This window comes from Mytilus galloprovincialis, chromosome 5 (genome assembly GCF_965363235.1).
Source record: "Mytilus galloprovincialis chromosome 5, xbMytGall1.hap1.1, whole genome shotgun sequence".
Lineage (NCBI taxonomy): Eukaryota > Metazoa > Mollusca > Bivalvia > Mytilida > Mytilidae > Mytilus > Mytilus galloprovincialis.
Genome location: NC_134842.1, coordinates 67716411 through 67737122, shown reverse-complemented (window position 1 = coordinate 67737122; position 20712 = coordinate 67716411). Strand labels below are relative to the sequence as shown.

General features: G+C 30.7%; 2 protein-coding genes across 4 annotated transcripts in view; one reads left to right on the top strand and one right to left on the bottom strand.

Moving 5' to 3' along the window:
• The window catches only part of LOC143076287 (ATP-binding cassette sub-family C member 9-like), a 46658-nt gene extending 38446 nt beyond the window's left edge, over positions 1-8212 (bottom strand). The window contains exons 1-5 of one of the 3 annotated variants that reach the window (XM_076252017.1): positions 7267-8212; positions 5602-5781; positions 4411-4467; positions 2341-2625; positions 923-1075 (exon numbers count right to left, since the gene is read on the bottom strand). In XM_076252017.1, the coding sequence (XP_076108132.1) occupies positions 923-1075; positions 2341-2625; positions 4411-4467; positions 5602-5781; positions 7267-7833 (1242 nt within the window). In that variant the 5' untranslated portion in view covers positions 7834-8212. The remainder of the gene's footprint in view (positions 1-922; positions 1076-2340; positions 2626-4410; positions 4468-5601; positions 5782-7266) is intronic. The other 2 variants (XM_076252016.1, XM_076252018.1) reach the window with 2 other exon arrangements.
• Positions 8213-8390: 178 nt separating this feature from the next.
• LOC143076288 (transcription elongation factor SPT4-like) lies at positions 8391-19039 on the top strand. Its single transcript, XM_076252019.1, has 4 exons — positions 8391-8547; positions 15563-15669; positions 16650-16705; positions 17447-19039. The coding sequence occupies exons 1-4, from the start codon at positions 8467-8469 to the stop codon at positions 17566-17568; spliced, it is 366 nt and encodes a 121-aa protein (XP_076108134.1). The 5' UTR covers positions 8391-8466; the 3' UTR covers positions 17569-19039.
• The last annotated feature ends 1673 nt before the right edge of the window (positions 19040-20712 follow it).

Here is a 20712-nt window from a genome sequence, read left to right as displayed (position 1 = left end):
TTAATAATGTGTATACTTAAATTTTCTTATATCAGTATATAGGGTAACATTCTAATCACAGCTGTTGAAAAATTTGTGTACAAATATAGCAAAATAATTTTAAAGGTTATTCTTATCATGCTTGAAGTTACAAGATTGTTCAATTTTAAATGATTCGACCTAATTTCATTTTAGATTTTTTTCCCCACAGCTGTGATTAAACATGTTCAATGCACTTATCTGCTTATAAATATAGGATCATTCAAGACAACTGTTCTTACCAAAATCAACATACAAATTTAAAAAAAAACAATATTGCAAATTTTGATGCCATGAATTTTATCTACTGTAAATTCAGAAGTTATTGCGTGCATTAACTATTTCAACTTTTGAAGACTGAAATAAAATGCGAGATTGCTTTTTATATAGACATGCACTCACTCAGTCGCATTATATTCATTAATAAAATCTTCACAATATTTTATGAATTTACAGTATAGATTGCAGTGTTTCCAAAAAAAATCAGAAACAACAGCCAGCATGTTTCTATATATTTCCAAACCAATTCAATTATTTCTAGAAAATCATGAAATTCTATATCATAAAATTAACCTACAGCTAATTTCCTAATGCATGTAAAACAAAACTTTGGTTAGCTTGCTTGCTTTGTTTGTATATTGTACAATCAGTAGAATAACACCCAATTAAATTCAAATATGATATATACAGGTAAAAGTACTATGCCTATATAAATTGTTTAAAGATGTCAATCTTATTTACAAAGCTTGAATAAACAGTTATACAAACAAAGCAAGCAAGCCAACCAAAGTTTTGTTCTACATGCATTAGGAAATTAGCTGTAATACAAATATGACACCTGGGTCTCACATAAAGAACAGTTACCTTGAATGACCCCGAAATATATATTTGCATAATAATTTACCTGTAAAGCAGTTTTAACTCTAATACCTTGTCTAATGACGAAATACACTTGTAGCTGATTAATGGTTAATTGTATACTGGTCCCAATAAACAAAACGAAACACAATATGTAACCATTCTTAAAGAAGTCAGATATGGTCACGTAGTATATTATCTGGAATATATAACACCATATATTACTAAGTACATGGTGACAGGAGTTTGGGGTTGGACTGCTTGGTAGGACTGTGGGGAGAATAAGGAATCTTGAATAGTATATTATATATAGGGAGATCTAGAGGGGGAATAACAAATATGCATGTATTGGTAGAAACACTTGAAGCATAAGTCACGATGAAACTTACTTAAAAATTGCTCCTTCACTTGTATATAAACTACATTGTCAATGATTAGCTGTGGGAAACCAATTAATACTTTGGATAAAAAAATAAATAATGCTTTTAAATGCTTAAATGTTTACCATGAACAACATGAATGTTGATACTAGTTCAGAAGGATCTGCTTATCATGTTTATAAATATATGATTATTTTTTCTAGAGCAACAAAGATCACTAACAGACTTTTATGGGGTTGATGCTGTGTAGTGTTTTTGGACTGATTTGTTTTTTCATCTGACATGCTCATTTTTTTTCGTTTCTTGCCATGGACTTTAACAGTTTCTCTTAGACTTATAAGTTTTAAAAGGTCCAACTGTATCAAAAGACTCTATTTTCAAGATATACTGAACATGCTGAAAGGTCAATTAAAGTTGAACCTCTGGTTTCGGAAAAAAAATGCAAATGAATAATAAATAGACACAATGATCTGTATGATGTATCCATATATTCACTGAGTTTTTCAATACATAAAAAGTATTTTATATTCATATACTTTTAATTTAATAAGAAAATATGGTGCTTTTAAATTTTTTGGGAATGAAAGATTATGAATTTTAAAAGCATTTTTTAACATGGTTAAGGAGGACATGTATATCAGTGTTTAAGCCAGGATTTGTTTACCGTGTTTTTGTGTTCATGGTGTCAAGGTCAGCATGTGCTAAAATCTGTGTTGCCATATGATATTAAAAATGTCTGTATTGCAATAATGTTTACAATTGGAAACGAAAAATATCAATTATTAATTACATATAAACATTTGAATAAACAGAAAAGTAAAATAACTTTATAAAATAAATAACATACCAGTAATGAATTGTTGATTTGAATATTTTAAAATTAATGTTCTTTATGATCATGCAGCTTTTTTCTGATATAAATATGTGCAATTTTGTATATGCAAAATATATATATGTTCACTACTTCCACCAAAGAAATTGCAACATTGGTTTTTGCATAAAAAGTCGTACATATCATATGTGTATAGACCCTAATCACAAATTAATAAACACATAAAAGACTATAAAAATATTACTTATATACCTGAGTGGAATTCATCTGATTAAGTATAAAAGTAAAATTATTGGATAGGTTGTCTTGGTAACCATATAAAGAAGCATTCTGATTGGTCAGCGAAGGAACAGGGAGGTCACGTGACTTTGTTTCCTTATAAGCATAAGCAACAACATGCTCAACGCACCAAGGTCCAACAAATGCCAGCATGTCCCCAAATAGTCTTAATAATCCAGCAAGTGCAAGAATGGGCCAGAAGGCTCTCAAGTAGATCTTGTGAAATGATGGCTGTTCACCTTTTAATTCTGCTTTACTCTAAAAAAAAAATAATAATAATTGTTTATGCCATTTATTTTCATTTTTCTAATCAGTCAACATACTGTACATGTGGATTCATTAATATTCCTTGGATACTAATTTTCGTGGATTTTGTGGGTACAGTGAAACCACAATATTTTCAACAAAATACAAATTTTTAACAGAATGTTTGCAGACTTTGTTAAAACAAAGAATTTAAATATCCACAAATATGCAAGTTTTCCTCAATCTGCGAAAAGTTGTACCCATGGAAGTAAATGAATCCACAGAAGTCAAACATGTCTTCACAAAGCTGGACATAATCTATGAGAAATCACAATGTCAGTATTTTTTTATTTTCCTACATCATGTACATCTTAACAATGCTTAAGGTGGTACCTAACAATACAGGGAGATAACTCTGTAAAATCAGGTAAACGTTTTAATTACATTGTGTTGTTAAGGGAATATTAAGCTTCTCAATGATCAAAATTAGTGTTTGTAAAACTGCTATATAACCAGTGTAATTTTTCTGACAAATTGGTTAGTTGAAATTTTTTGAAATCTTTATATTTTTGTCAAAGGGTCAAAGTTATTACTTCGTCAAAATTTCATGAAAATTAAACGAGCCAAATTAAATTTACTGAAGGTGTTGGGTACCATCTTAACTATTTTTTCTGAAAGACGACCAGTTGCTGTACAAATGTTAATTGACTACAGCATACTTTGGATTCATTTATTTTTTCATGAGTACCAATTTTCTTAAATTTAGGAAACATTGTATTTTTGTTGATATTTAATTTCGTGGTTTTACAAAATTCTGCATACATGCATATAGAAAATGTGTTCTTCATCTATACCTACCAAATCATTGAATATTAGTATCCCATTAATCATAATGAATCCATAGTTCATTTAGATCTCTTTGTGACACTTTTTTGTACATATACAATGTTTGATTTGTCATGTTTGTGTATTTTCATATACCTGTAAGATCGTTGTGGGGCTCATATGGAAGGATCCTATCCTTTTTAGCCCACCCTATTTTGGTACACTTTCAATGCATGCTCGTATTTAAAATCTTGGTTAAGACACTGTTCCTTTTTTTTTTACATGTGTAGTATAGAGTGATTGTGTGTCATGAATTGATTCACCTTTTCTCAAGATTCATGGCTGATCAATTATCAATTTTCAAGAAATTGAAATATTAACTATATAATTTTATATTGCACATTTCAATATTTTTATATACATGTACATGCTATATAGGCGATATAATGGTTCACGAGGTACATGTAGCCATTCACTAAATAAAAATCGCGTAGACATTTGAACATAAAAATGTTAGTTTTTAGTCAAAACAGTTAAAATCCATGACATTAACAATATCAATAACGCCATGTAGAACTTTGAAACAGAATTCATTTCAATCTGCAAATCCCAACCCTAAGAAAAGCAAGTGTGTATAAATTTCTATTCATTATAGTTGGTTTTTTTTTAAATTTAGTAATTAAAAATTTCATATCCCAAAAGTGTTTAACATGTTTAAAGCTGGCATGTTTACCAGGTTGGCCAGAATATGGTTTTCAACAACTCATTTAAAGGAATTGGAGTTATTTCCCTTGCATTGTAAACCTTAAGAATTTTAGTTCACTTCTAAAAATAATAATTGATTTTTTTTTTATCTTATACATTGTTGATTTTATACTGTGTACACTCACAGTCACATGCACATATATCACATTTTTTTGTATTGTATAACTGTATAAAAGATTTTCCTCATATAAGAATGATAATACAAACCTTTTCAAATTCAAATGCTGCCTTTAACTTTTTATAGTTAGTAGAAGAAAGCTCACTCTGTAAAAAAAGACAACAAATATTAAACATATTGTTAAAGGTGAAGGTAAAGGAAGTCTCATTTTTTGCCAAAAAATTAAAATTTCACAAATATTAAAATGTTTGATAGTATCTGTTAATTTTGTTCACATTTCTAGACTTTGATTTTTTTTTTAGCTAACATTATATAAACCGTAATCAGCTTTGCATGTTAATCCTTTGTTGTCTTTAGGTTGCAGTGTCTTGTATTCTTTATTAATTTATTTGGTGCATAAAAATATTAAACAGATAATTGACCATTCCTCTTTGTATGAGGTAAAAGTGGTACACTTAGGCTACAGACTAAGGTGTAGAGTTAATGTCCCCTGCCAAGTTTGCTTGTCAAAAATAAAACAACTTTTTTTTTATTCTGGAATTCCATCCCCCTCCTTTAAAAAATCATTTCAATTTGTATCTGCTCTCCTAAAAAATACACAAAATCTTCTTATTTATCATACATTTTGTTTACATACAAGAACCTTTCTTAATATTCTTATTATACATGTTATACATTGTGTACATGTACATGCATATGCATACACCATTGGTTGCCTTCGGCTGTTGTTTGCTCTGTGGTCGGGTGGTTGTCGCTTTGACATATTCACCATTTCCTTTCTCAATTTTATGTATGTACAACAAAAAGTAAAATGTAATATACATTGTAAATAAGCCTGGTAGTTTTCTCATTTTAAACATGTTAAATGATTAACATTTGTCAATTTCATGGCCTTTTCATGTTCATGTAGCTGACTATGTAGTATTGGCTTTTCTCGTTCTTAAAGGCTGTATCATGTGTATGATGACCTACATTGTGTAGTTGTTAATTTACGTGTCATTTTTGTCCCTTGTGAATTGTTGTTTCATTGGCAATCATATCACATCTTCTCTTTTACCATGTTTACTATGTACTGTGGATTCATTCTTTTTCGTGGGTACCAATTTTCGTGGATTGTAGAAAACTTGCATATCGTGGATATTTGATTTCATGGTTTTCCAAAAGTCAGCAATTAATCACAAAGCAAATTTTCAATTCGTTGTTTACCTGTACCCACGAAATCAACAAAAAATGGTATCCAACGAATAATAATGAATCCACAGTAAGAAAAATGTACATACCTCTGGAAGATCTCCAAGATGTTCTTGTTCTAAAGGATGTTTGTATCCTTGTCTTAGTAAACTTAATATCCAAAAACATGTGATTTTTGACATTAGATTTACATGCGAAAATATGTAATCAGATTTCCCTAAATCTGGTGATGGTCTAACAGGAATTGGGTTACTAAAAAAGGCATATCTCTGCAAGAATAGAAAGATTCATAATCATGATTTAGTAAAAGAATAATATCATTCAAGCTTGATAGAGGTTTGAATTTGGATTGTATTTCAATATTAGACACATTTTCAATTAAGGTTTCTGACAAAGTATAAATTAGTTAAAAGCCTTGAAATTGGTTATACATGTTGTATGATTTGAACTTGTATTCAATTGAAGATTTCTTGCTTTTGTACAGGGGTGTGCAATACACTATATATGACTATGAAAAAAGTCTATGATCATGATGATGTTGCGCTATACGTTAATCTGTTCAGAATATATACAATTAGGCCTAAATAATTGTGACCCCCTTTTTTCTTAAATCTAGAGGGAAAAATTGTGTATATATTGATTTCATCATCCTGTTCATTATGATAGGTGTACATGTATTACTCAGATCATGCTGCTTTGCACATGACTCATCATCATGATCATGCTGCTTTGCACATGACTCATCATCATGATCATGCTCATGTTCAATTATCAAAATCATTGTAATAAATTACTTTGCTCTTCATGGGCCCTTTAATTTGAATAAAAAGATCTTGTCTGTTCTTAATACCAAAATGTGGTAAAACAAATTTCTCTTGTTGTGAATATTTCAGTCAATTTTATATTAAAAAAAATGTGGTTAAGCATGGAAGTAAAAAGTCACTTCTCAGTTGTGAAGAAATCATTTCAAACTATGCTGATTGACAAACCACATGAACCCTACTTATTGTCTTAAGCTTTGTTTCATGGTGATATCTTTCTATTTTGAACCAGATTTCCCAAGGTCGGAACTACCCAGCCCTTTTTTTGTCTGGACTCCCTTTTCAAAAGCATTGATCATCAAAAAAGCAGGGGTTCCAAATCCCAGACCCCCCCCTTTTTTTGGCTGGACTCGACACTGTTTACTGCAATACATGCAAAAACAATGTAAAATGTATGTACATGTATATGTTTTTTGATATTTATCAAAATGATTAATTATGGAACATGATCATGACCTTGTAAAATGACACATTTTGTTCAATCACATATATATTACATCCTACATTTTCAACTTTTTTCATTCAATCTTTTTCTGGTCCAATTGTATTAAAGATAACAATAACAAAATTTGTTATTGTTTAATAATCTTTAATACAATTGGACCAGAAAAAGATTGGATGAAAAAAGTTGAAAATGTAGGATGATTGACCCTAAGTCATCCCAGTTTCCTTTTGTGATTACATGTACCATAATTACCACTAATCAAATATTGACATGACTGAAATAAACTTGACTTCCTCAAAAGGTTAACTGTTAACCCAATGATATGAATTAGTTTCAAAATAACCATGATAACTATAATTAATGTAAATGTTGGTCATGTAGGTGATTTTTAGTTAGAACGTGGATTGTGTGGCTGATTTTTCACTACTAGGAACAAAAAAATGTACATAATATATATTCTATTACATTTTTTGTACATAAATTTTTACCTGTATAAAAAGAAAGATTATTTCTGTCATTAATAAAACCAGGTAAATCGCTATGTCTATCCATGTAACCCACATTCGAATATGTTCCAATGTCACTTTATTTTGGTCAAGTGAAATATACTTAAGTACTTTTAAAACAACACAGGACGTCCAATATAGAATCAATGACAATAAAAATTTCGGTGAATTCCACTGTTCCAAATTATGATAAAAAATGATGCTTAGCAATGTTCCTACTAATGCAATACACTGTGGTACAATTACATGTAGATTTATTGTGTCTGTATCAGCAAGTTCCGCCATAATTCCTTCCAGTAATGAAATAATTATGTTAAGAATCAAAAGCAAAGTTACGATCCATCTGACTGTGTGTCCTCTAAAATGTACCCATGTTTTCGCTTCCATATTCCCAAGTGAAGATCTATTCCATACAATAAGAATAAACAAACTAAACATAGAAAAAATTCCATGTGGAACAAGGTTTAGGACATCAATGTAACATTCATTTCTAATAACACCCTCCTTCACACTAAGGGCATTATCCCTATTTCCACAAAACCCCATCATTTTTTACAGTGATGTTTTAATCTGCCAGTAATATTTCAATTAATACTTTTAGTTGAACCTGAGAGCACATGTTCTAATGAACTAATCGACCGGCAAGATGGATCATAAATTGCACAACGTTTGTTTGAATAGGGTTTAAGGTTCATAATTCAGGTCAACGATTGATAACTCAATTTCTATTGATAACTGAATTTAAACATGGACTAAAAGCCGAATCGTTGTAGGAAAATGTAATAGCAAGTATGTCGTTTAAAAATCCAATTAAAATCTTTATTTTTCGGGTTTATTTAATGTTCTTAGCATTTCAAACTATCAAAATAACGTGATGCTACATCGGTGATCTTTTAATCTAGGAATCTGTTTTGATTAGCCTAACAACTCCCCAACAGAATAATCATGCAACTTCCGGTATACTCAATTCTTCGCCTTTTCAATCTGAAATTAATATACAACGGTGGATATAAAACAGAATCAATTATATTTTTGTATTTCAACTATATTAATTCATGAACGATATAAATGTTAAATAAAACTTCGTGACTACGATTTTCATGTACTATATTTCCTACGCTAAACCGGAAGTTGATAAAAGTGCTAAACACACCTGCGGCCTGCAGAGTATTAAACATAATAATGGCTCAGCCAGCATCCCTTGAGACTGTTCCTAAAGATCAAAGAAATTTAAGAGCCTGTTTATTGTGTTCCCTAGTCAAGGTTCATTTTCGTTATATACCAGAATTCAGTGTCTCCATTTACTATGGAAGTCATAGACTACTTTTGCAGTTTATAGTACTGAAATTTATAAACCACACAATGACACATATACCCCAAACTCGGTAGGTCTTTTCACCACCGAACACCACCGCACACCGCCAAACACCACCGAACAAACCAAAAGTTTATTATTTTGTCCTTTATCGTTATCAATGTGAATTAAATATAATATTCAAGTTAATATGAGGCAGGCATTACCTGTGAATGGGGACGAAGTTTGTTTAAATTATTTTTTTTGTAATTTAAATATTTGTTAAAATAAAGATACGGAAATACCGTAACGTTTTCGATTTTGGTTCTGTTGTTAGGGATTTTACTTGTGACGTTATTTAAGTTATGATGTCATGTTCAATGTAAACAAAGAAACGCAATGCATCAGGTAGGCCTAACGTTTATTCATACCAATCAATTCAATCACGTTGATAAAAGAAACCGAAATACCGTACGTAACGTTCCCGATTTTGATTCTGTTGTTAGGGAATTAGCTGTGACATTCTTTAAGTTATGAAGTCATATTCGATTTAAACAAAAGAAACGCTTTCATCAGGTAACGTTTTTTCATATCAAAGAATTATCAAAATTGAATTTAATTGTATTGAGATCCAATCTTATAATTTACTAGACTGATAAATATAATTTTTTTCAAAGTCTCATGCAAACAAGACAGATATCTGCGCAAAAGCGGAGAAAACTGGAACAGGAAGTAGATCTGAAAAAAAAGTTCACGATTTTGAGTTCATTAGTAGAATGAAAAATTCGGGAAATTTTCCCGATTTTTTTTTTTTTTTTTTTTTTTTTATTGATTTTTCTACCGTAATTGGGGACTTCGTCCCCATATTAATTCAACAAATCAGAAGATTTAAAGTCCAAATAAACATGTATGATATCTATAGAAAACAGAAAGGAAGAGTCTTATAATACCCCACTTTTTGAACTCCGCTGACCCACATGGACACCTCAAATATACTTTTTTCCATTTTTACTTCTTCTAACTCTTCTATAAAATAGTTGTACCAATAATAATAAAAGAGAAAAATATCGAAATCTAACCAATGAACAGAGATCCAGGATACTTGAACTGATTACTAATTATGAAAGTGATGAATGCGGAGACGTTTTTTCTTATATTGATTTTCAATTTTAACATAAAAATGATGCCCATAAAAATCGAAAAATTGATTAAATTATATGTAATTTAATTTATTTTATCGTTTTATTGCATAATATCAAAGTTTTTCTTAGTGGTTGGTGGTTTTTCAGGTGTTCGGTGGTGTGCGGTGGTGTTTGGTGGTGAAAAGACCCACCCCCCCAAACTCGAAGGTAACTGAAGACCTAATGTATTCTACAATAAAAAGCCTTCACCAGATACAAACATAGAATGTAATGGGTTAAATGACAATTTTAATTTACATTAGACAGTTACATTTACGACATCATTTTTGTTGATAAACAATGATAAAAAAACTCTTTACTGTAGTGAAGCATAAAATTAATAAGGGGGAGGGGGGCAGAACCTTTTTCGGTATGTCAGGATCATGTGCTTTTAAGCTTGGGATTTTGGGATCCAGGATTTCATTTATCGAATTTGGGGATGTCTGGATTTGAGGTGATGATTTTTTTTAGATTAGGGACGTTGGTTTTCATGTTTTTAAGCCCAGAATTTAGGGATCAGGATCCCTCCCCCCCCTAATAATTATGACATCTTGAAAGGTTAATTTAAATTTTTGCTGACGCCTTCCGTCAAGGTCATAAAAAAGCATCCTCCCAGAAAAAACTGTAATAGCCTTTAGACGTCATAATTATTTGGACTAGCTGAGTCCTGATCTTAGTTGGTATCACATCTGTTCGGGCCCAATACACTTTTGCACCAATCACTTTCGCACCTGGCAGGTTCACCCCTACACGCTCACAACCAATTTTAGATCAAAATCCAGTTGAACTTTTATAAAATCATGATCGTTGTGTTAACTTGCTTTTGTGTAAATACTGTATATGTTTAGCTTAGACATTGAAGATTTTAGATAAAACATACTAAAGTTGATTGTTCTAAACAACTTTGCCCCCTTATCTTACTTTATTTTGAATCAATAGAGAAAAAAATATAGCCATACACTAATCAAAACTTGATTAATTTAAGATTTTTTCAACACAAGAAAAAAGTTGTCAGAATATCTTTATTTTAAAACAATGACAAACAATTATAGTAATACACTAACTAAAACATAATTATTATCATTAAGATTAATTCTTAATCACATTGATATTACATCCTACATGTTCAACTTTTTTCATCCAATCTTTTTCTGGTCCAATTATATTGTATTAAAGATAACAATTACAAATACATGATTGACCCTAAGTCATTCCAGTTTCCTTTTGTGATTACATGTACCATAATTACCACTAATCAGTCAGAGCTCAGACAAAAATAAGTCTGAATCTGCTTTTCTCTCATAGAGGTCTAAATTTGTAAGTTTTAGGATTTGTCTCCTTTTAATGCAAGACAAAATATGACTTTAATATATGCTACATATATATATGTTTCAAAGGGACAATATACATCATTAGTTTTAATAAAATGTATACAAGTTCTCTGTACCTATGTATCATGTGTATTTGGTGATGAGAATAAACTGATACTACTTTTGTCATTAGGCCAAATAAAAATATATGTGTGGTTCCAGTAACCCGACCGACCCTAGAACTTTTTTTTTCATTTCTGAAAAATAAATTTGCAAACGATCAAATTTTGAGGATTGTGAATTAAAATAATTAAATTCATAGATTTCTGTCATCTGAATTTCCATCACAAGTATCTGTTAATTCTAAAATGCAACAATTCATAACCAGAATGCAACAAAATTAACTAAAAACGTATCATGACTGTTTATTTTACAACCAAACACATGTAAAAATGGTGGACTTCCGGTTGGGGCGTGTATAATACCGGAAACAATTTCGGTAAACACACGATTTTTTTCCGGATTTTGACATTCAAAAATAAAAATTTTAAAAAATTTAAAAAAATTTGCCGACCTACCGACCCTATTTTTTAAAAGTATGTAACTGGAACCACACATTTATTTTTATTTGGCCTTATGTATACTTACATTGTGTAACTATAGAAAGATATAACAGTTCATAGTATGCCAATCATGCATAATACACCTATGTTATTAGAGAAAAAATATTCTTGTAAGAACTACATCACTCCAAGGCATTTGCTGAGACATAAATCATGCTTAATTGCAATGTCTTTTAATTTATTGTTAGGAATAATGATCAGATCATGTAATGAGGTTCTGCACAAGCTTCACAGTAATTCCCAAGTGTCTCATATTATTAGTTACATGCCTTTAATAACTAAGCCTTGTTATTATAACTAAGTTTATTTGCTAAAAGCCTTGTCTCATTGATTAACCATGCCCATGGCTAATGAAAAATGTATTAAATATAATTCAAAAATTAGTAATCAAGGCTACATGTATGCATTTAGATTCTGCGCAAAGTTTCAAGAGTATCATGAGTATATAGGGCCCACTAAAAATTAAAATGTTTATGATTTATTTTACAAATTAACAAATATATGATATGTTATATGGACCATAATTTGGTATTCAGCCTTTGGTTTCTTTTTGTATCCTTTTTTATAAGTTCTAAAACTTTAACTTTTATTCTGTGGGTTGTGTTGGTGTTAAAATAGTATTAATGGAACAATCAGACAATTGAGTTTTTCAAGAAAAAATTAATACATTTTGATTCACCGTTTACGTGACAGGAAACCAATCTTTATTTTCTTGATTTTGCACAATATATTTCAAAAGACATGAATGAACACCATTACTAGTGTTACTTGCTTTATGTTAATATTTAAAATCTATTTTCAATGTTAAATTAAAGTTTTTTTTAAACGCAACAGGAAACCATAAGATACCGAAAGCATTTTTTTAGTTTTATTTTATTGCAAAATCTGCTTAAAATAATCTGAACAGTATACTTTTTCTTAAAATCCATCTTAAATGTAACAGTATTATAAAACTCCTAAATATGTGCTTGTTTTGAAAACAATTAGTACAATTTATTCAGAAATTTCCATATTTTCTTCATTGATACAGGATACCATAATCATTGTATCTTGATGTTTTAGCCAAAAAAATGTATTTATATTTGGTTTTGAAATTCCAGTTATATACAATTTATTCCAAATCATTGGCAATGTAAAATTCTACAAATCCAGTAAAGAAAAAAACTTTTAACTTGGAATTAAAATCTTTAGAATAGGCACCATGTGATATTTGTGACCTGTACACCATCTACATGGTTTCCACATTTTAACCTACTTTAGTGGGCTAAAATCAATAAAGTACTTCCTTTCAAGTCATATGCATGGTAAAAGTTTACTTCTCCTTTGACAAGTTTATTGCGTTTCTGAAAAGTGTTTGCAGAACATAAATAAAAAAAAATAATTAAAAATTGTGGCAAAGATACCAACTTTGTACATTCCAAGTGTAACGGTATATTAACATGTATTTTTTATTAAATTACCTTTATTCACCTAAAATATCCAGTAATATTTACTGCTGAAGCAAAATCAATCCAACGAGCATCGGCACAATGATAAGAGACGTAATGTGGATTGAATTTTCCAAGGACCCTTTACATCGTTATCCGGAAACGAAGTGTGTTATAATCATGATAATGTGGATTTGAAATCAATTTTGTCAAGTCATTGGGCATTTATTTTCACACAAGATCGTATGTAACATTATGCACATAGGAAAAATAATAGACCTTGGCGCAATCTCTTTGAAAATTGTATTTTCCTTTTTTAAACAAGACGAAACAAGTCTACAGATTATGTTTGCTAACATCCCGTTGGAAACAAAAACAATGTTTAGACCTAGTATTTCATATATCCGGCCGTAAGGGCGTGATCATATGTTAGTCACATGTTTCACGTATGACCGGAAATGATGAAAACTTAGCTACAAAAACAATTTTAATAAAAAAAAGGAAATAACTGGACTTCTGTTTCATGTGAAATGTAACGCATAACGATAACGTCATTTTCTAACTTAATTATTACGAAAAACAAAACTAGAATGTAAATCATCTCTGATTTACAAAATGTACCTGTTTGAACATCTCGCGAGAGTTCATATTTGCATATTGTTATAAAGAATTCTATTACAACAAAGCAGATAACATCATCTAAAATTTGCGTTACGAAATCGGAAACCAAAGTAACGCCAGTGTTCTTACACCTGCTACAGAAATACTTATAGTTCTCGGCATTTTCTTCTGACTATTATAATTGGTCGATGTTCTTTATTATTTGAAAGCAAAAGTTACAATTTGCCGGTGACGATTATCTATAAATCAGTCGGCGTTATGCACTTCGGAAGCAAAAAGTAACACAAGAAACGACACAAAAATACGGTCGTATAATCTTTGAAATTTGTTAATTTCGATTTTTTTTCTAGGGAAGAGTAGCATACACTTGTATGTTGATAAAAATAATGGTATCTTGAGATGTAGTTACAACTTTTCTTACAGTAAAACATATTTTTATCACTTTTCTATTGTTATAGGAAACGAGCCCAATAGCAAATTATGGTCCATATATATACATGTAGCATGTATAGATTTAGAAAATTTAAGGATTAAAGAGTAGACAACTCATGAAAGTATCTGTAATAACACATGCAAGTTATTTTCTGTAATAACCCTGAAGAGTTACATGCCTAACTGTCAGATAATCACTTTATACTTAAATATTGAAAAAAATCATCTATAGCAATACACATTTATACACTAAACAAAACTCCATTACATACAAAATTATCAAAAACAAAACCAAATAAATGGGTACAAACGTGAAGGGTGTGAATCATTGAATGGACGCTAACTTGGTTTTTGGGTGAGCAGACCCAAATTCAAACATCCATAGTCCATCATTGATGAGTATGTTGAAATTTTTGGCATGAATCAATGTTTAAATTGAAGACTGACTGTGCTAGGAATGTATAGCCAGTCAAGATCATTGAAAACTCCTGTCACCATATTGAACAGATTTAATATATATTTTTAATATTGAATAAATTCAACGAATTCATTTCATTTTTTCACCCATAGACCATTTGCACCCTACACATGCACACCCTTTTTATTAGCTTTGTGTTTGTTCATGTTAATAGTTTTGTAAACAATTGTTGGTAAGTTTTCTTCATGGTTTCAAAGAAAAGTGCGATTTTTACAATGTTTTTTTGTGTGTTGAATAAATCTAAATAATTTTTTGGTTAGTCTATTGCTAATAAAAAAAAAACATTTTTTGTAGTAAAGTGAGATTAAGACAACTTTTTTTCGGTGTTGAATAAATCTTAAATTATGTTTTGGTTAGTGTACTTCTTACGGACCTGATACCAAATACAATATGCAATTTTGTGAGTTGCTACATGTTATTCATCTACAAAGCATCTTTAATCGAGCGTCACTGATGAGTCTTTTATAGACGAAATGCGCGTCTGGCATAATTATAAAATTTTAATCCGGGTATCTATGACATGTATAATGAGATTATTATCAGAAAAAGTCGGAGATTACTCTGACGTCCAACAGCTGATTTGCCAGATAAGCTTGGGCTGTGGGACTTCAGAGCTATTTCCATATCAAAAAGTGGTTATTTGTCCTTCCAAAATAGTTGCGCTGTTTCGTTGTGTCTGGCGCCAACTAACAGCATTAGATCCATACTACGGTAATCAGGTCTCAATTTGTTCATTTTTCAATTGAAAATAAAAGTAAAGGTAAAATTACACAAAAAAAATCAATATTCTGCATGTTCTGGAGACATTAACATGTTATTATATAATGAGAAAGATATTAGTTACCTGTATACTTATATCATGTATATTTGAAATATACAGTAATACTAACCTATGTATTTTTATAATTTCAGACAATTGACCAGTTTGAGTTACATGGATGTGATAATTGTGAAGAATATCTACATCTGAAGAACAACAGGACAGCAGTATATGACTGTACCAGTTCCAATTTTGATGGGTAGGTTAACAGGATTTTTTTTTATCATCATGGTCATAGACCTACAAATGACCTATACATGCTATAAAAAAATGAAATTATTGAATTATTTCATGTATTTTTGCTATATTTACTTGTGGTTGTAAAAACCCCTATCTAGTAATAATGAGTCTATAGGATTTGTTTGCATCTAAAAGTATTTAGCCTTTGACCTTATAAGAATTGAACATACAAATTACATGATTTAAATGTGTAAAGCTTTTGTTTTCAATTTTTTTTTTTATGAAATGTGAAGCTAGTTTGACATGTTTGAGGTGACAGAATTGTCTATCCACTTAAGGAAACTTGAAATGACAAAGTCACATGACTTGTGACCGTAGCTGTTCATTTGTTGATAATTGATATGTCTCACAAACATGTTTAACCCAGCCGCATTTTTGCGCCTGTCCCAAGTCAGGAGCCTCTGGCCTTTGTTAGTCTTGTTTTATTTTAATTTTAGTTTCTTGGGTACAATTTGGAAATTAGTATGGCGTTCATTATCACTGGACTAGTATATATTTGTTTATTGGCCAGCCGAAGGACGCCTCCGGGTGCGGGAATTTCTCGCTGCATTGAAGACCTGTTTGTGACCCTCTGCTGTTGTTTTTTATTTGGTCGGGTTGTGGTCTCTTTGACACATTCCCCATTTCCATTCTCAATTTTATTCTAGTCTCATGGTGAAAATCTTAAATTTAAAAGAAAATTTTGAAACAGGTCTATGATGGAACCAAATGAATGCAATAGCAATTGCAGATATTTTGCATTAAAATTCATTCTAAGACTATATTTATAGTCAGATAAATTTGACATTGAAATAAATGTAGAAGATTTTTTATAAGTCTCACAAACAATAACTTCAGAAACTTTGAATTATGAATCCTTTAATTAGCAATTGTTCTTTGTTAAGAACTTAAGATTTATTTGAATCATATAACAAATAATGTCTATTTCATGATTAATAGGTTTGTAGCTCTCATGGATCCCAAAGACAGCTGGGTGGCTAAGTGGCAGCGAGCAGGTATGTCACATATTTCAATTGAAAGAGACACATAATTATACTCAACTCAATGTGAACAATACATGTTTCTGGAATTATCTTCATCTGAAGACTCAAACTTTGCAAGGCCATATCATGCATATTTAAACTAATGTCTTGTGAGCAATATCTGTAGAAATGATTTATACAGAACAACCACAAACCCTATGAGATAAACTGATCTTCAAAGACATGAAAGAGGGTATACATTTACTCCATGGTATATAATGTGGTCCCAGAACCTCCATCTGAGTGTGAAAGGGGGTTGAAAGACCCCCACATAAAGAAAATTCTTCAAGCTTTTCAGGATTAATAGATACATGTAGGCATTCAGAATAAGAGTAAGAAAAGTGACAGATCTATTTGGGAAATAGGTTATGATTTGTTGCATGGCAACATATCTGCACTATCTGGCACTAATTTTGCCATTAAAGATCAAAATTTTACAGAATCACACACACACACTTCACTCACCAAATTGTTGTCCTCCTGAATATACTGAAATATTTGACACTTGAATTATGCCCTGGGAAGTTTCTAGCAAACTTAAAGTACTGTGAAATTAATTGAAAAAAAATTATATTCCAACTATCATTTAAATTATGAAAATACTAATGCACTCATTTAAATTCCAATATGTCTTAAATTTATTATTTACAGCAATATGATAGTTTTTTCTCTGACAAGATACAATGTATAAAAACATGGTGTTTTTTTTCGTAGGCGGTTTTGTAAAAGGATGCTATGCCATATCAGTAACAGGACGTTTACCACCTGGAGTTGTCCGAAGTATCAAACAGAAAGGTGTCATATACAGATCTAGAGATACCAGTCAGAAATCTTGATGTAACCAGTTGTGTTATAGTACCAGGAAGAAGAAGAATATTTCATTGGACTTCAGATTTCAACCAGCAACATAAATGCTTTAAAGAACTAAGGGCTGTGTTGCCTGGTCTTTTTATGAAAAATGTTGTTGAAAACTGTTCAGATATCCATTTGCATTGATATTAACATAAGTTTTGCATTAAGGTTCCAAATACATGTATGAAACTGCAAGTGCAATTAAAATGTTTTATTACGTTCCATGCATGGCAACTGATGTTATAGGAGATATTGATCCTGGGCTGATGTCTTTTCATGTGGAATGCATTTTTTTAGGGTGAAAATTCACCAAGCAGCAGTAATTTCTATTATAATAATGACTTAAATGATGCATTATGACCTATTTGTATTTTTTTTTTAAAGTGAGAATCTCAGATGATCTTCATTTCAGCTTTTCTTGAATGTCCCTTGATTATCTTGAGATCCTCAAACCATTGGTCTCATATGTATCTGATGAAGGGTATTTAGTCAGTATCTTATGTTTGTAGAATAATCATTCCTGTTTTGCTTTAGTTCTTAAAATGAATACAGTTGAAGTTCAGTGTGAAATGTTTTGTGTTATGTTGCTAAGAAACATTGTACTAATTATTCATACATTTTATTTTATCTATATATATGAAGAAAGATGATCCATTTTTATGCCCCACCTACGATAGTAGAGGGGCATTATGTTTTCTGGTCTGTGCGTCCGTTCGTTCGCTCGTCCGTTCGTTCGTTCGTTCGTCCGTTCGTTCGTTCGTCCGTCTGTCCCGCTTCAGGTTAAAGTTTTTGGTCGAGGTAGTTTTTGATGAAGTTGAAGTCCAATCGACTTCAAACTTGGTACACATATTCCCTATGATATGATCTTTCTAATTTTAATACCAAATTAGAGATTTTACCCCAATTTCACGGTCCACTGAACATAGAAAATGATAGTGCGAGTGGGGCATTCGTGTACTGAGGACACATTCTTGTTTAAGACAACTTTGTAAATGCTTGAAGTTGTTAAAACACAGAAGTTTCGTATAAATGCACATATTTATTCAATTGATCTAGCCTTTTCACTTAAAATTGATTTTTTTTTCAATACTTTTGTAATTAAATAAATGTAATTGTAAAAATAACTAATTTATAGGTTTTCACATATGAAAAAGATTTCATCTTGAGTCAATACTTTAATTTTGAAAGGTAATTACTTATTTTAGTATTGACTTCTTAGAATTCATTGTTTCATCCTTGTTATCATAATGTGTATGTTTAATTGTTTTGGTTATTTTACATTTGCAAGAAATATATAATTAAGTGCAGTAAGATATGTATAATACAATTTTGCTTAAGCCTTGGCAAGATGCCATGGTATGTGTGTAATATGTGAGTTGGGAGTGAGTCACACATGTGAATATTTGTGTAATATGTGTAAGAGAAGACAAATATGTCAATAAACATTTTTTTAAACCACCTAGTTATATTTTATCACACATTCAGGACATGTAGGTTTCTGTAGATTTTTTGACAGATATTGGAAATTCTCGGGTTTTATCCATGTTTTGCTATAAAAACATTTTGCCAGCTAACCCTTACTTTTCTTTTTATAATTTTAAATCATATAGTTTTGAAAGGTTAATTATAAAATTCCTTTTATTTTTTTACAGTTTTTTGAAAGAAAATGTGCCAATGTTAAAGTATGAAAAGCCTAGAGAGAATCATTTCCTGCCAAAATTTCAGCAATAAATGTACTAAAAATTTCAGAATTTATAGTATCATTTTATTCTAGGTACTACTGTACCAGGAAATTATTCTGTGCTTATTCTTATATTTTATAAATATGAAAAAAAATAATGAGACAGCAACCTAATGTCACCAAAATCAAAGGACATCCTAATATAATTATTATATGAAAATAAAAAGATGTGGTTTGATTGCTAATGAGATAACTCAACCTGGGAAATAGAAGGTGAGCAACTTATTATGTCACCATACTGCTTTCAAAAATGAGAAAAAAACATAACTGTTAACAAACAATTAAAGGGCCCAAAAAGACCAATATTAAATCAATTCAAATGAGGAAACTAACAACCTGAATTATATTAAAAAGTTTATGATAAACAACAACCAACAACAACCACTGAATTTCAGGCTCCTGACTTGGGACAGGCACAAATAAAATGTGGAGGCGTTAAACATGTTTGTAAACTGGTGACAGTGGTGTAACAGCACAACACACTGTAAAAATAGTTGAAAAAGGCAAAACTCAGGAGATCGATACAATTTACTACTGAAATTGCTGTTCATTGTCTATCTATGCGATTTTTTAATTTTTGACTAAAATGCGATTTAAATTTTCAATATTGAGAAAAATCCTTTTTGATTCATATAACAAATTTAAAAATGTGAGTTTAAATTATTGCGATTATAACCCTGTCACATTTTCAATAAAAAAACATCGAAATAATTTCTGATATACAGTAATAGAATAACTCAATTGGGCTCCCATTTTCGTTGGAAAAATTTGGTTGACTATATAGGGAATCACTGAAGCGGGCCCCCCTTATGAAAAGTTCTGGATCCGCCACTGACAATTTGTGAAAGTAATCCATTATAGGTCAAAGGACGGTCTTCAACACGGAGCTCACACCTATAAACAGCAAGTTATAAAGGGCCCCCAAAATTGCTAGTGTAAATCCATTCAAATGGAGAAAAAAACAGTAATCTGTATAAAAACAAAATAGGTTTTAAGGTCTACAAAACACTAAAGATTAAGCAACACAAATACTACCAGAACCATCCTGTTGCTCATATTAAGTGCACATTTCTTGATATCATAATTCGAAGTGACATGTTGAAACTGTGGGAGATATCTTTAAATAGTCATATCAAAGATTAAATAGCCATAGATATGGTAATTATATCTATAGTCATATACAAATTTCCGTTTTTATGATACGAAATAAGTATATGGTTTCCGACTTCTTTTATTATCTAAACATCAAACTGTTGTTGGAAATGAAAACTGTAAAAAAAAGTCAATTTGACAGCCTGCAACTTGATGACGTTACAATTATTTTGACGTATGGGTTAGGTTTTTTTTCCACATAGAACACCACTTTGAATGATATATACCTTATCTG

Coding starts and splice junctions, on each gene's coding strand:
- LOC143076288 (XM_076252019.1), top strand. CDS start 8,467: ATGGCTCAGCCAGCATCCCTTGAGACTGTTCCTAAAGATCAAAGAAAT. Junction 8,548..15,562: donor TATTGTGTTCCCTAGTCAAG/GTTCATTTTCGT, acceptor TTATAATTTCAG/ACAATTGACCAGTTTGAGTT. Junction 16,706..17,446: donor GGCTAAGTGGCAGCGAGCAG/GTATGTCACATA, acceptor TTTTTTTCGTAG/GCGGTTTTGTAAAAGGATGC.